Genomic DNA, 16379 nt, shown 5'->3' on the forward strand with positions numbered 1-16379 from the left:
CACCTCGGAAGGATGGAAGGCTGAGTCAACCCTGAGCCGGTGAGATTTGAACCGCTGAACTGCTGATCTAGCAGTAGCCTGCAGTGCTGCATTTAACCACTGCGCCACCTTGGCTCTTAGTAGAGCCCTTCAAATTTCTAGGTTCTATCATATCTCAAGACCTAAAATGGACACCTAACATCAAAAACGTCATCAAAAAAGCACAGCAAAGAATCTTCTTCTTGCGCCAACTCAACAAGCTCAAACTGCCAAGGAGCTGCTGATACAGTTATATAGAGGAATTATTGAGTCGGTCATCTGCACCTCTATAACTGCCTGGTTCAGTTCTGCAACCAAGGAGAAAACCCCACCCCCACCAATACTGGCAGGGCAAGCTGCTGAATATAAACAGGGAGCAAACCCTACACTCCCCAGCACTAATGATGGTACTTGTTGAGTAATGAAACTTGGTTGCGAACAAAAACAAAAAACACAACCCAAGCTCAGAGAGCACCAAGGATACCACAAACAATGGTGCCACTGATTTTCTGCAGAGCAATTTATGATACAATACAGTGTGATTGAGTTAATTGATACTTAAAAATTACTTACAGGGCCAATGCTGATGAACTTGGTAAATTGGTCATCAGCCTTGATATGATCATATAATTCCTCCACGGCTCGCTGTCTCAATTTTTTGATGTGAAATTGCTCATAGATATTGGCTATTGCTGGAATAGAAGCAGAGAGAGACCTATGGAAGACTCAGTTTACCTTCTGAAAAATCAGAAGCAAATACAACAGAAACTGTATTCAATCAATTTGCATATGATTTGCACAATCAATTTGCACAATCAACCCAGCATATGTTTCCATCTTAATTCAAGCTGCAACTGGGAAACACATCTAATTTCCATTTAACATATTGCTCCAGGCAAACAATGTCTAGTTTTTACACCTTTCTTAATCTTCATTCACCCCGCCCCCCAACAAAGGCTTTCGTTTATAGTTTTGCCATTTCCTGTTAAATGTATAGGTAATCTTCAGGAAATGATGGCAATTGGGACTGAAATTTATATTGCGAAGCGATGTGATCATAAAGCCTAAGTCACATGACTACATCACTTAGCAATAGCAATCCCTGTGGTCCCTATTGCGGTTGTTAAACAAGGATCATGGATTTTTAAGTGAGTACTTCCTTGCAACTTCCTGCCAACTTCCATTAATCAAGATCAGTGGGGAAACCAGCAGAAAGTTGCAAGTCCCAGGTGCTCCCAAGGCAGGTAGATAAGTGGCTGCTGCCAGGTGGTAGAGAGAGAGAGAGGGAGTGTGTGGGTGAGTAAGGGAGTGATCAGGGAACAGGTGGTCAGGAAGGAGTGGCACAAATCCAGTGGGATTTGGGATGGCTGCTGCCATGGGAGAGGATGTGCAAGGGTATGCGAGTGACTAAGGAGGGTGCTGTCAGATAGGAGAATAATATATCTGTTACTATCACTGTCATTTTGGGGAACCATTAGATACAATGAAATGTTAGGAAAAACACCTCTTAGGCTTATCTTCCTTATATTCTGAGGATCCTTTTGGAATTACAAAGATGTTTCCTTGGCAGCGTTTTTTATTCTGCAGTAAAATGGAATCTAGCAAGAACAAATGAGGGAGGCCCTTCGGCAAGAAGCAGGTTTACATACCATAGATCACGGTCAGTAGCCAACTATGTGGTGTGTATAAATCCCCAGAAGCAATATTATTTTTTTGTGCTGGCCAGTCAATACTGTCGTAGTCTTGTACATAGAGTTCCTACAAAAGAAACCCAGAAGAATAAAGAATTAGCATTTGAAGATCCACAAGAAATCTCAGTGGGTTTTGAACAGACAAAACTGTTACTTAAGGAACATGCCAGAAGTGCTGACTTCCAAAAGGCCTTTAGAGAGATTCCACCATGAGACCAGAAAAAAACAATTGTGCCTGCCCAATATTTATTTAATATTGTATCCTAAAAGAGATTGGACAACCATTTGTCTGAAATGTTATAGTTTCCTGTTTGAGTAGGGGGCTGGACTAGTCCCACTCACTCCAAGAGAAGAGCCTTTAACAGATTAACAAAGTTGGAAGGGACCTTGCAGGCCATCTAGTCCAACCTCCTGACCAAGCAGGAGACCCTACATCTGCTTCTACCTAGGATCGAACTCACAACCTCCTGATTGTGAGACGAGAGCTCCACCTCTAGGCCACAGCAAACCGAGTTCCCATGTGCAATAATTTCTTTGGCAGGATCTAGGAGAAGAGCCTTCTGTGTTGTGGCTCCCAACATTTGACAGATTCTTCCATTGAAGGTAAGGTTGGCCCCATATTCCTGGCCTCCCAGAAGAGTCTTAAAACCTGGCTCTGTTGGCTGGCTTAGGGCTCCAATAAGGGTGCTTAATGCTGGGGCTGACTATGCAGAGAGAATATCCCCACCATATAATATGTCCTCTTGGTTTTTTATCTGTATTTAATCTTTCTTACTTTTAAAATTGTTTTGTATTATCTTTTTATTATGCTGTAAGTCATCCAGACTTACTTTTACAGTGAGATGAGTGTCACATACGTTTCATAAGTACATTTAATAAATACATTAGATTATCCCACTGTAATGCCCTTCCACCTGCTCTTTTCAACAGCCAATTTAGCAACACCTCTAAAATATAAGTCAGGGAGAAACAGAAGCTATGGGCCAGGTCCTGCTGTGCTGCCTCTTGGTGGAGATATCTGGACTACAGGTAGTTTTAAACCATTTGTTTAGTGACCATTCAAAATTACAATGGCACTGAAAAAAGTGACTTATAACTTTCACACTTACGACTGAATCAGCATCCCCATGGTCACGTGATCAAAATTTAACTTCTTAACAACTGGCATGTATTTATGACAGTTGCACTTTCCAAGGGTCATGTGATCACCATTTGTTACTTTCCCAGCTGGCTTCAAAGAAATAGTCAATGGGGGAAGTGAGGTTCATTTAACAACCACATGATTCCAAAGTGTGGAAGGGTTAGCTGGCATCCACAAAGGAAAACTTTCTAAGGAATGAGTCACAGTTCTGCTGTGCACTGACTTAACCGGAGAGAAGCTAAAACCTTTGGTGATCGGTAAATTGGCAAAGCCATCCTCATTCAAGAACCTGCAGCCCAAAGACCTTCCCGTCACCTGGAAATCTTAACAAACCTACATGGATGACTGATGCCCTATTTGAGGAGGGGATAAGTGGTATTGACTGAGAAATGAAGAAGAAGAAATGGCCCATTCTTCTTGTAGTGGACAATTGTCCTAGCCATCCCCAAGTGAATCATCCTACAAACTGAAAAATTTGCCTCCAAACACTACATCAAAAATTCAACCTCTTGACAAGGCATAATCAAAACATTCTACTGTAAATGCACTTCTGAGCCCAGCTTCTGCAGTGGGTCAATGCTAAGATCCAAACCTATGGTTCGTCTGCAGAAGCAAATCCCTGACCCTGATTCAGAAGCAATTTTCCAATCAGTACTGACTGAGGTACAACCCAGTGGGAAAGTGCTGGAAGCAACTGATGAAGCAAAAGAATTAAATGAGGATAATAAAACTGCAGATATTCCAAAAGAAGATGATGTCAGTCATTTGATAATGCAATTAAAGTCATTTGCCATGGAAAATTGCCTAGATATAGTGAGTGGTACGGCCAGCATTCAGAGTGCTTTCTCCACTTACCTTCATAACATGAATAAGAAACAGACTAAAATTGACTCTTTTTTTCATGAGAAAATAATACATACATAAATGTATTGATTTTGTATGATGCAGTATTGCATGAATGATTTTACTATGTTTTCATTATGTGTGTTTCTGTAAAGTAAAATGAGGCATGTGTACATATCAGTACAGTTGTTCAGTATGCTGGCCACTTTCATTCAGTCCCTTGGGTCAATTTTCAGAGGTTTTATTCTATTTTATGAACAGAGAATTACAAGCTTAAATAGTAAGGCTGTGCATTCTTTGAAAACTATTTGGAAAGATGTTTTGCAATATGAAAGAGCACAAGCACAGCATCTCTTTAAAGCAGCACAAATAATGAGCTTTAATGCTTTAATGAGCTGAATGTGTGGAAGCCTGAAAAATGTAGCTGCTTTAAAATCCCATGCATTTTATAATACCGCTTTGAAAATTGGTTTTATATGTATATATATTAAAAAAAAGGGGTGGGGTCAAAAGGCATTTTCCTATATTTCAATTTTGGAATCCTTTGGGGACTGGGAAACTGAAAATTGGCCCAACCCTGCATCTTAAACAAGATCAGAGATTCCATTAATTGAAAGTCATTGGACTAATAGGAAAGCTATGCTTTGGCAACTACCTGTCGAAGGCTCAAGATAAGTTCATCTTCTTCTGCAGTGAGGCGGACAGCATAGCAGTAGGCCATTGACAGGTAAACCTGGCGGCAATGACACCAAAGTGTGGAAGGGTTAGCTGGCATCCATGAAGGAAACAACCTATTGTGAAGTGGAAAGAAGGGAAAAGCTCGTAACAGTGGACGGTTGCCTGCAAAGACAATGTAACAACTTGACTGAAGGAAATGCAAAAAGATCATGACAACAAAACATGGAGTGGCTGCTTAAACACACTTCATCCAGTAGGCTTTGAAAAATTAGCCACTGGCATGCCCATCTATAGCAACTATCAGATCTCAAAGAGTCTCCATGAAGTTGTCCAGTATGTAAATAATTTCACCTTTGGGGACAGTATCAAAAATACTGGAATCAGGTTGTACTCTTTTGGTTTTAGATGAAAACTGTGATATAGTGACCCTTTTTACTTTTAAGTAGACAAGTTTAGAGAGCCATTTGGTAGTGCTTAAAGCACCATACACTCCTTCCTATGGGGAGGGGGTATTAGATTCTAATCTTAAACATTGAGGTGAATTTTTAAAAGTAAATATAGGAAATTCCTCCTCAGCTTGTAGAAAAGAAAACAGAAGAGAAAGTAAAACAAGCATTTAGAGGACATTCAAGAGCCAATATCAGGGAGAAAATCCCAAAATGCTCTCATACTAAATACTGAAACAGATTCCATTAATAATGTGACTTCTTCAGTCTCACCATGAAAATACAACTAAGAATTCATTATGAAGCTTACCTCATAAATAAATTTTCAGCAGTTTAAACTTACAAGTGGTCTGTTTTGGAAGGAGATAGGGGGGATAATCTGGAACATGGGTTGAAAGATAATAAACTGATCTTAATGAATAGGAAATTAACTGACTTGCAAACAGCAGGTGCAAATTCTAAGAAACCTTTGTATCTTGGAAGGGGGGATGGTAAACAGGGTTGGGAATTTTTTGGGTCAAGTGCATCCATCCATATAACGAACACAGACAGAAGCTGGGTATAATTTTCTTGATGATGATTTACACACCACATCTCAGGAAGCAACGTATTCATTCCTTCCCAACTGTAGACATTCAAGACAGCCAGCCAAAATTTACCCCAGGAAGGGACTCCTACAGCACCACCTGAAGAATTCCAAAACAGAATAATATCAAAACAGCTGACAACTTCATAAAACATAAACAGTTCATAGTTATTACAGAGGAAAAGAAAGGGGAGAAATGATCTATTTAAGAGCTACGGTTCTCCTTTTTCCCTCCACCTATGTGGTGTGTCTTGCCTTCTCAGTCCCGAAAAGACACTGCTACCAAATAGTCTGGCCTCATCCTTCCTCTTTTTCCCTTAGCCCTGTTCATAACAACAGTTTTTATATGAGTCATTCTTTACAGATAGACTTTTCATATCTCCTGAAGTTTCTGGCCAGGAAAATGTACAACATACAGTAGAAAACAAAAAGTAAAAGAGTGGCTTCAATTTATTCAGTCAGAGAGAAAGCAAGAAAGAGCTAGTGAGTAACTTTTTACCTCCCATAGAACTAATACAAATACCTACTATTCATTGGACTTGGAGCAGACCAGAAGAACAAATCTACTCACAAGGCTAAGTAAAATAGGGAACTCTTAGGAAAAAAGAGATGGTGCTTCCTACTTAAAGACTTCCTAGGTATCAGATCCCTAAAAGTGATACTGCCATTCAATTGGGAGTATCACTTTTCAATTCGGAGTTAAATCATTAGCTACATCTGAAACAACTGAGTTTTACAACTTTACAACTAGTTTCCTGTCACCGGGAGACTGAAGGTCCCAATATCTCTTGAGGGATGTTTATGGCAGCCATGTAGGATATATATAACTTTGATGTCTAACTAGAGATAGCCATGGGAACGTGTGCTTTATTGACTCCCAGGGCAGAAGAGTTAAGGAAGCATCTTCACACTTGTATATTGGTCAGAATCTGCATTCTGACAAAGGGGAGGGATCTTTATCAGCTTAATCCCATTTGCATAGCCTAAAGGTTTTTAGGTGCTACTTTGCTTCTAATGGTTTCCATCCTTCTTGATTAAAGGTTCCTTTTGAAATCAGTTTCAAGAGTCTTTACTTTCTCAAGTTAGGAGAGGAGCCATTACACTAGGAAAATTGAACAATGTAAGTAACATTTAATTCACAAGTGGTCACATAATCATTCCCATTTCCTGCAAATAGCAAACTATTAATCAATGAACAGCATTAGGCATGTTAATTACTGAGCAGCTTCAATCAAGCTGAGAATATCATCTGAAAACCAGAGGAACCTCTTAGCTAGATGTTTAGAAAAGGAGGCAGGTTGGCATCAAGCTGATCTTTTTTTCTTCTCCTAGATTTTCATAATAACAAACATGATCACAGAGAATCAAGAATGCATTGAAAAATCTAAAGTAAAAATGTAATATTCCCCCTCAAGTCTTCCTGAACATGGGAAAGCTCAAAACAATGAAATAGGAAATGTATTTGCTACATGTTTTGGCATCAGCAAAACTCTAAGTCTTTGGCATCAGCAAATTAAAATGAATGCCAACTGGATATTTTCAGCCAGTTGACCATACTGTTTACTACTCAGGACACAAAAACAAAGAAATTGCATTTTTTTCATAATCAGGAAGGATCTAGTGAAAGTAGTATTTGAGCATAATGTAGCAATGATCAAATATTAGCCATTACACTTCCTGTACAACCTTTTAATATGAAGGTTATCCAAGTATATTCTCCAACCACTGATGCAGAAAAAGAGGAAATGTTATGGTCCAGTGTTTGGATCAACTTGTCCAATTTTATGGGCAAGTTTTATGATCCAGTTTAACGTGAAATCAGTAGAATATGCAAACAAAATGTGCTATTTGGAGATTGGAATGTCAATGGTGGAAATCATGATGAAGAAAATATAGTTGGACTATACGACTTAGGAAACTGAACTGAACTGGAATGGTCAGGCATGAAAGACAGGAGCACACATGAAGTTCCAATTAAACTGATTTATTACAATTCATGCTTATGCACAGGAATTTACTCAACTAAACTTTAGCACTATTTTGGCACTAGATAAAGTCAACGGAATTCAAGACAAGGTGGATTTAGTCTGTGATTATGTAAACACTCTAGGCTGATTCCTGTTTTGACTTGCCTCCAGGTTCTGCCACTCCTTCTCCTTCAAGAACAGAACAATATATCAGTTTCTGGCAATCTAATTACTTCACTGCTATCAAAATCTTCAAACATCTAAAGTGTTGGACATCATAGAAGATGAATACAAAAATGAAAATAACTATGCTATTGGCAGAAGCATGTGGAAGACTTAGCTACAAGAGCAAAAATGTGGCCAGACACTCACTATGGAACAGATCATGAACTGTTCATGTACAAATTCCAAACTAACCTAAAGCATAAGAACAAAGCCAACTTGTTTCTATGATCCAATCTTGAGCATATATCCACCATTTTCAAGGAGCTTGTCAGGAATTGCTTGGAAGCCCTGAACCTAATTTGACAGAGGATCAGAGGAAATGAGGAATAATATCAGATAAATTGTTAAGAATAAATGTGAAAAAAGACTGTCAAAAATAGACTAAAGAATACTACATGTCAGAATAAGAAGTGGAAATTGCCAAAAAGAAAACAGAAACTAAAGTAAATATAAGGAAAGATCTCAGGAAGCAGTAAAGGAAGCAATAAAGAGTTTCAGAAAGCTGTTACAAATGACAAGAAGTGGTATTGACACTAATAAAGACACTGAAGACAGGAAGACCTGAAGGGCCAGAATAGGGATAAATATTTCTGAAGACAGTGTACCAATATGGTCACTAAGAGATGAAATCAACTTAATCCATAAACATATAAACCATAATTTGCGATTATTCTGTAAGCAGAGAGTTCTTTTTTCCAAAGGCATCAAATGATGATAAAATGAAAAATAAAAGCCACATTTATTTCCAGGCTCCAGCTGGTCATTCACCTTTGCTATGAAGGTTATTTCGAGCCTTCACTAAATCTGGATCATCAGCGCTGACTCCAAGAATACGCATGGCCGTATAGTTCAGAGCAGTAGAAAATACTTTAGACAAGTCCTCAATGTGTCTAACAGACAACAAACAAGAAAAGTGTTAGGTAGATGGGTTTACACAAGAAAACCCAACTGCACTTCAAGTTCTGTGAATTTTTAAGAACTGAATAAACCAAAGAAGGCAAAATAAAAGAGCATGGAGTAATTTTATTACAACTTGACTAACAATGGCTATATTTTAGAGTTTTATTTTAAATGCATAAGAGAGAAATATAATGTGCAGATTGAGATTAGGTAGAATTACAGTTTGCTTGCAGAATCAATTCACCAGAAATAGGAAAAATTAATACTGTAATCCCTAAACATTCAAATGATAAATCAGTGAAGTAAAGCTTAATGAGCACTAGTGATAACAACTCTATGGATTTGTTTCCTATTCATCCAAGCCATATAAACATTAGGAATATGGTGTTATCTGGGCTGTTTTGAGTTTCTTTCTCTCTTCTATTAATTAAACATTCCACCTTCTAGACAATATGGAAGACAGAAGACAATGTCTTTTAGACAGAAAGTCATTCCTCAACCTCATTTGTGAAAGGAAGCTATTAGCACATTTTAACAATGCAATAAATCTAAAATTTCTTTCCAAGAAATATAACTATAGGAAGGATAGCTTTAAAAAGAAAACAAAGAAGTCTGGACATTTCACTATCTATAGCTAGTTTAAGGGGTTTAAGAAGCATAAATAGGACTAAGCAACAGAATTTCCACCTATTCCAAACAAAGCCACTGTCTGTTCTAAGCCCTCCCCTCATTCTCCCACTTTTTTTCCTACCAAAGTCATTCCCTCTGCCTTTATTTTATACCATTTTGGTAATAAAATCATAGTGATGGAAGGAACCTCAGAAGTCTTCTAGTCCAACCCTCTGCTCAAGGCAGAAGCCTTATGCTATCCCAGTCAAATGATTGTCCAATCTATCCCCTCTTGGCTTCATAAAAAACCTGTCAATTGTGACGCTAGAATTACTGAACAGTTATTAAGAAAGTAGTGTTTTATGTAAAGGGAAATCTATGCTTATATTTAAATTAGTGTGGATTATCACAGGACAGATGTTATTAATAAACACAGGTATGAACTATGACCGAGCCCCCAAATTAATAAAAATTAGTCAACATGACAAAAGACATATATAAGATACAAAACAGAGTAAGCTACAGGCCATTGCAATAGCAGATAAATTGGATAAAACAAAGTACTGGCAGGGAAGGAAGTAAGGGATAAAAAGTACAGATTATACACAAGCTTTTTTGGTTCAAGTTGATGTCTTGTATATTTCCTAGAGATAGAAAAATGTTAGAAATAACTATACAGATAATTCTCAACTAACAACCATTTGTTTAGTAATCGTTCAAAGTTACAGAAGAACTGAAAAAAGTGACCTATAACCATTTTTCACACTTATGACTATTGCAGTTTCCCTGTGGTCACATAATCAAAATTCAGATGTTTGGCAACTGACTTATATTTATGATGGTTGCAGTATGCCAAGACTGTGAAAGATTATCCAAGGTTTCATAAAATATTTCACTGCAATAGTAGATTTTTGCAAGATAACACATTTCTACTACCCTTTCAAAATGCAAAGTAATTGTAGATTTCTTACTGATTTCTTAAGGCACTAAACACTCTTGGCCAATTCCTGAAACAGGTATCATCTTCTCCTTAGGAATCCCAACCATTTGCTCCTGAAGTAATTGGCTAGGCATTGATGCCCATCAGCAATAAGAACTTTTGCCTTTTTATGCCTTTGGTTCAAACATGTATGATATGCCACTCTGTAATATGCTTATGAATTCACATTGCCCACACCAAGAGCGGCATATCAGTCCCTTCTGAACCAGGATGGCATTTGCCAGCTGGAAAAAGGAGTGACTGTCAGATATTTACAATTGAAAAAAAAATTCAGAGACATCTCTATTTAGGCTGAGGAGAACTGAAATGTTGCTAGTGCTGCTGCCACCACCACTGATAATGAAATAACAGAAAGTGGGGAAAGTCCTTCTGAAGCAACGGCTTTTGAGCTTTACTCACAGGCCCCATCCTCCATCTGGGAGTTGCACTGAACGCAAGTAACGCACCATCTCCTTCCTACTTTCTTCTGGGAGTGGAATCTTAGCAACATGGCACACAATCAGAAGTCCTGTTGGAAGAAGACCAGAAGGTAGAAAAATGCAGTTAAGGATGGAAAGCCTTTTCAGGCAGCAACAACAAGCTGTTGAAATAATGAATGGTCTCTGAGCTTCTGCTGAAATCCAATGAACTGGAATGCTTAGCCTTAAAAGATTCCAAGAGGCCTGGAGACAGAACTGTCTTTTAAACTCACCACTGCCATGAGCCAATTTGTTCTAGTTATCTATTCCTTTTAAACTATTAGTCAGTAATTGGTAGCATGTAGAGAAACATTTACCGTATTTTTCAGAGTATAAGACGCACCTTTTTCCCTCAAAAAAACAGGCTGAAAATCTGGGTGCATCTTATACATCGAATACAGCATTTTTTGCTTCCTGAAATCCCATCCCTTCACCAAAATGGCCGTGCATACCCTTATGGAGGCTTTCAGAGAGCTCTTGGGGGCTGGGGAGGGCAGAAATAAGCAAAAAATGGGTGGTTTCCCCCGCCCTCCCAGCAGCACTCTATAAGCCTCCATAAGCAGTTTTTGATTTTAAAAAACGGGCCTGTTTTTGTGAAAAAACGGGTCATTTTTACTGATTTTTGCCCCCCCAGCCTCCCCCCAGGAGCACTCTGCAAGCCCCCCCCAAGGCTATTCATACCTTTTATTTGAAAAAAAGGGCCCATTTTCATGAAAAACGGGCTGTTTTTGGGAGGTTTCCATAGTGAAAAAACTTTTTTTTCCCCTTTTGGAAAGCTCTTTAACCGATTGATGAAAATTACATTGATCAAGTGCTGTGCCAGCAGAAACAAGTCTTAGGTACTGCAGATTGTCACTGATTTCCTTCTCCAGCACATGGATAAAAACACCTGGAAACATCTACCTACCTACCTACTCTCTCTCTCCCTACCTACCTACTGTATTTCTCCCTCTCTCTCCCTCTATCTACCTACCTTCCTACCTACTCTCTCTCCTACCTATCTACTGTATTTCTCTCTATCTATCTCTTTCTATTTCTAATTCTCTATCCCTCTACCTACCTACCTACACTCACTCACTCTCCCCCTACCTGCCTACTGTATTTCTATCTCTCTCTCTATTTCTCTCTCTCTATCCCTTTATCTACCTACCTACTCTATCCCTACCTACTATATTTCTCCCTCCCTATCTCTCTCTATCCCTCTATCTATCTACCTACCTACTCTCTCCCTACCTACCTACTGTATTTCTCTCTCTCTTTCTATTTCTCTCTCTCTATCCCTCTACCTACCTACACTTTCTCTCTCTCTCCCTCCCTACCTACTGTATTTATCCCTCCCTCTCTATCTATCTACTTACCTACCTACTCTCTCCCCCTACCTACTGTATTTCTCTCTCTATTTCTCTCTCTATCCCTCTACCTACCTACCTACACACACACTCTTCCTACCTACCTACTGTATTTCTCTCTCCCTCCCCCTCCCTCTTTATCCACCTACCTACCTACCTACCTACCTACCTACCTATTCTCTCTCTCTCCCTACCTACTTACTGTATTTCTCTCTCTTCCTCTCTCTCTATCTACCTACCTACTTTTTTTTAAATTTGCCTCTTCAAAACCTTGGTGCGTCTTATACTTTGGTGCGTTTTATACTCTGAAAAATATGGTAATTAATTCTGAAGTAGCTACAACCAATGTAGCTTAGTAGATTTTTTTGCCTTTGATACAAAACACTGATCATCTGACCAATGCATGACCATCTGTGAGAAGGAGCTACTGGGACCTTTCTTGTAATAATACCTGGCAACAGAAAGAGAGGTCCTCCATAATCCTCAGCCCAATGACCATCCTCTGCTTGTAGGCCTGCAAAAAATTTCATCCCATTTAGCGCTGCCTCTTCTGCAGTACAGGCTGTAGGCAAGATTGGGAAGACTTTAGTCTGCAAAAGAGAAAGAATTGCAACCAGAAAGTAATATAAATGACCAGACTGTAGGTCCATAAAAGTCTAAAGGGAACTGGCATATGTATAAAGATGTTCACTGAAGTCTACTGCTTTATTCAAGCAGTACAACGTATGGAGGGGTACTTAACTGCTCTCTCTCCCTGATTCTGGTACAACAGAAAGGATAGCAGCTGACCTTGGATTTGCTCCCTAGGCAAACCAAAAACAGTTCTGATACCAGCCAGAAAAGATTCATAGTGAATTTGTTTACTTGTTCTTTGTTTATTAGTTTTTACAAACGATTGAACATATTCAGAACACCTTCCTCCTCCTATTTTCCCTACAACAACCCTGTGAGGTGAGCTGGGTGGAGAGAGGATGCTTGGCTCGAGGTAATCCACTAGGCTTTAATGGCTAATGCAGGACTAGAACTCAGTTTCACACTTTCTAGCCTGATGCCTTAAGCACTAGACCAATCCTACTGTATGATAAACCACAGGTTATCTACCCCTGATTTCACCTAATCTATTGTTTTATGGAACCAGCCAGTATCTGTATGCTTCCTAAAGGGCAGTATCCTCTTTCACCTTGTGAGAATCTGTTGAATATTTCTTCTGGACCCAGATCCAACACACTGATGCCTGAAACACTGAAAGATATTGGTAAGAGAAATATATGGAATATGAGGCTTCTTCAAGCACTTTCTTGTATATACTGGAAAGTAATATTCCTAATTACAGAAGACTAGAAATAAAAGTTGAAATCTGCAGTATAAGTCATGTATTTCAGATGGTATCTTTCTAAAAAGAGAGCTGTAGATCGCTTTTGCATCCTTTCTCCAATTTACAGAGGGCCAGCACTGACATGTATACATAAACCATCTGACTCCATCACATCTTCTTATAGTTTTGTCCTTTCAGAGGTTTTTGTCAAGCAAATCGGTTTCACCATATTTGGCCTTTTCCAAAAGAAATTAAGTAATAACAGACAAGCTCCCCAGAAATATGGAGCGCTCTCCCACCATTACCATTTTCCCTTTTGCAAAGACAATGTGCGTCATGGGACAATTCCTGGATACTCATGTTAACAGTAGAGCTCCACAGATCTTCACAGTGCCTCACATGACCCAAAGATGCACTATGAATTTGCTCTCTTCCATGTCTGCTAGAGTACAGAAATATTTTGCAACAGACAAGCTGTCCTGCTCTCTAAAGACTGAACTTGAAAGAAATTGCTGAGAGTTTTGCAAGCTGTCCATCCCCCTCCTATCTCATATTCACAACAGCATCAGTCACTTACTGTGTCCAGCCCTAGAGAATGAGCCTCCAGTGCAGTCTGCTCCCGCTCCACACCCTCGCCATCTGCTAGATATCGCCACCGCTGCCGACCTTCTTCATTACTCAAACGCCAGCGGGTTAGGTCTGTGGCTGGTTCTGTCTTATATGGGCCTCCTCTTCTCCGTAAATATCTAACAGGGGTGAAAAGCAAAAGAGAGACCCTAGGTAAAGCCTTCATCCTAGCATTGCAAATGAAAAATGTCCAAGCATTAGGATCCAAGCAGTGTCTGAAACTTGTTTTTTAGGATTCCAGCTTAAAACTAAACTATGGATTAACTGTGGATAAAATAAAACTCGCTACAGCCACATGTAATAGAAAATGTAAGGAAATAAACCCATTGGATAAGTAAAACAGAACAATTAATCAGTAGAACAGCTTTTTTCCAGAAGTTATGAATGCTCCAACAGTGGTAGTTTTTAAGAAAAAAACTGGACAACCATTTGTCTAAAATGATATAGGGTTTTCTGCCTGAGCTCTAGAATACCTCCAAGGTCCCTTCCAATTTTCTGTTAGTCTATATCTGTTTAAATGTGTAATCTCAAAATCCAATAAAAAATTAAATCAGGAAATAAAACATCTACTGTTTCTCCCTGTATGCTTCCAATGTGAAGCTGCTTGGTTTGTGGAGGGTTCAGCCCCATTCCTGCTTCTCAGCATTTGCATCTCTTCTATTAATCATACCATGATATGCAAACAGCCAATTATGGGCTATTCATCTAATGGTAATTCAATGTGCTTTGGCTTAGTTCAATATTTATATAGGTAGTCCTTGACTTACAACAGTTCATTTATTGTCCCAAGGTCATATGATCATCTTTTTCTCACTTAACAAGAAATATTGAGGTCAATTGTGATTGTAAGTTGAGGACTATTGTACTCAGCTAATATACTCAAACTCTTAAGAGTAAAAATGCACCAGTAATTACTTGCACACCTTCTGATGGTGTGATACTGGGGATTGTGTCAATTTCAACAGATGATGTGGGAAAAGTTACAATGTTTTAATTTAAAAGGGCTTCTATTTTTGGACAAAGTTCTAAATCCTTCAAATAGATGAACCAAAGAAACATCTCTGTTGACATCAAATTCCCCTCAAACGGCTTTTCTCTGGGACTGCTATTTAAAGAGCTGCATTGGTGACCTTTTTACATGTTTGAGAATGATTTGCTTTCCAATAGCTGAGAATATATGAGAATAAGTTTAAAGTGTTGGTTCTTGATGTTTTCTGAGCTCAGAGTACCAAGAATCCAGGCTCCAAGCCGATGTGCTGCAGGCATTCTTACCAAAGTAGCCTTTTTACATCAGCCTTCTTTGGTCACTAACTCCCTCGGCACCTCTATTTTAAGGGATTATTTTTACCATGTATCTTTTTATTCTACTATTTATATGGGATTTGTCAATTTTACTATATTTAATGTATAAAAGGTTTATGGCTATGGCAAACCAATTCAAGTTTTTCTATGTTATAGTAGAGAAATATAATACAGAAGAAGAAGAAAAAGATGTATAAAATACAAGAATGAATTTGATGACTCGATAATATGAAATATTATCAAAATTAACCTTTTTTGTGAAACAAAAGGATAACCAAACCACAAACAGCCTCTGTGTGATTTAAATTGTTTAACAGAGAAAGAGCATAGAGCAATAATGTATGTATCACATCATATATACATAGTACAAATATGTTTTTAATTATTCCCATTTTGTCAAAAAAATTAATGGGTAGATGATCACAGAAGATTCAAATCCCTTCTCAGACCATGGGAAAATGTGTCATTTTTTAATCACCAATTACGTCCTGGACTTTTCATTCTTTTCTTTTTCTTTTTGCATCGCCACAAGTAAAGCATCCTAGTGATTTTTCCAAACAAAGCTAAAACTAAAACGACCAGAAAGCTCTAGAAGAATCCTAAAATAGGAGAGATGCCAAAATACTCACGTTCCATCCATCCTGTCACTCTGAGCTAAGGTTGAAGTCTGCAGGCAGTAGCATAAGGACCGGCATAAAATAAAGTACAGCCAAGGCTGGACTTATCACACACCTCACAGCTCGACTGTTTCAGCGGCACGCTGGGATATGAAGTCTTTTGGGTGAATCGTGGCCCAAAGCAGTTCCTTCTTGAGGACTACAATTCCCAAGAAGCTATTGGAAACATCCCGATTTGAACTGATGAAAGTACGAGCCAATCACGAGAGTTTAGGTACAATTGAAGGCGGAGTCAGTTTCCAAGTAAAGCTTGCTGTTGGTCTCCTATGGGAAAGGAGAAACCTTTGCAGGGAGTAATCACAGAAGAACGAGTTATTGGATGTGGAACAGTAACAGGCGCTGGTAGCTTTAACGGAGCAAGCGAGAGGATCCAAAGAAATGCAGGGACTCAGCAAGTCAAATTCCGGCGCTTTCATCATTGAAAATTTAAAGCCGAGGCCACGGAGGAGCGCCAGCCCTTCCACGCTTTGATCTGGTTTTCCTCCTTAGAGCTTAAATGTGGACTGCTGCAGAGCTTCCATGCGAAGGAAGCGAGTCTGGCTCAGAT

At 38.9% G+C, this 16379-nt stretch overlaps 1 protein-coding gene across 1 annotated transcript in view; it reads right to left on the reverse strand.

Moving 5' to 3' along the window:
- LOC148045591 (lanosterol synthase-like) overlaps nt 1-15926 on the reverse strand; it is a 42986-nt gene extending 27060 nt beyond the window's left edge. The window contains exons 1-9 of the mRNA XM_087716673.1: nt 15785-15926; nt 13804-13972; nt 12363-12501; nt 10504-10612; nt 8364-8485; nt 5407-5503; nt 4349-4484; nt 1668-1776; nt 592-710 (exon numbers count right to left, since the gene is read on the reverse strand). Of these exons, the coding sequence (XP_087572799.1) occupies nt 592-710; nt 1668-1776; nt 4349-4484; nt 5407-5503; nt 8364-8485; nt 10504-10612; nt 12363-12501; nt 13804-13972; nt 15785-15795 (1011 nt within the window). The 5' untranslated portion in view covers nt 15796-15926. The remainder of the gene's footprint in view (nt 1-591; nt 711-1667; nt 1777-4348; nt 4485-5406; nt 5504-8363; nt 8486-10503; nt 10613-12362; nt 12502-13803; nt 13973-15784) is intronic.
- Nucleotides 15927-16379: the final 453 nt, after the last annotated feature.

This window comes from Thamnophis sirtalis, unplaced genomic scaffold, assembly GCF_051295495.1.
Source record: "Thamnophis sirtalis isolate CommonGarterSnake01/CBP01778 unplaced genomic scaffold, rThaSir2_p1.2 scaffold_5, whole genome shotgun sequence".
Taxonomy (NCBI): domain Eukaryota; kingdom Metazoa; phylum Chordata; class Lepidosauria; order Squamata; family Natricidae; genus Thamnophis; species Thamnophis sirtalis.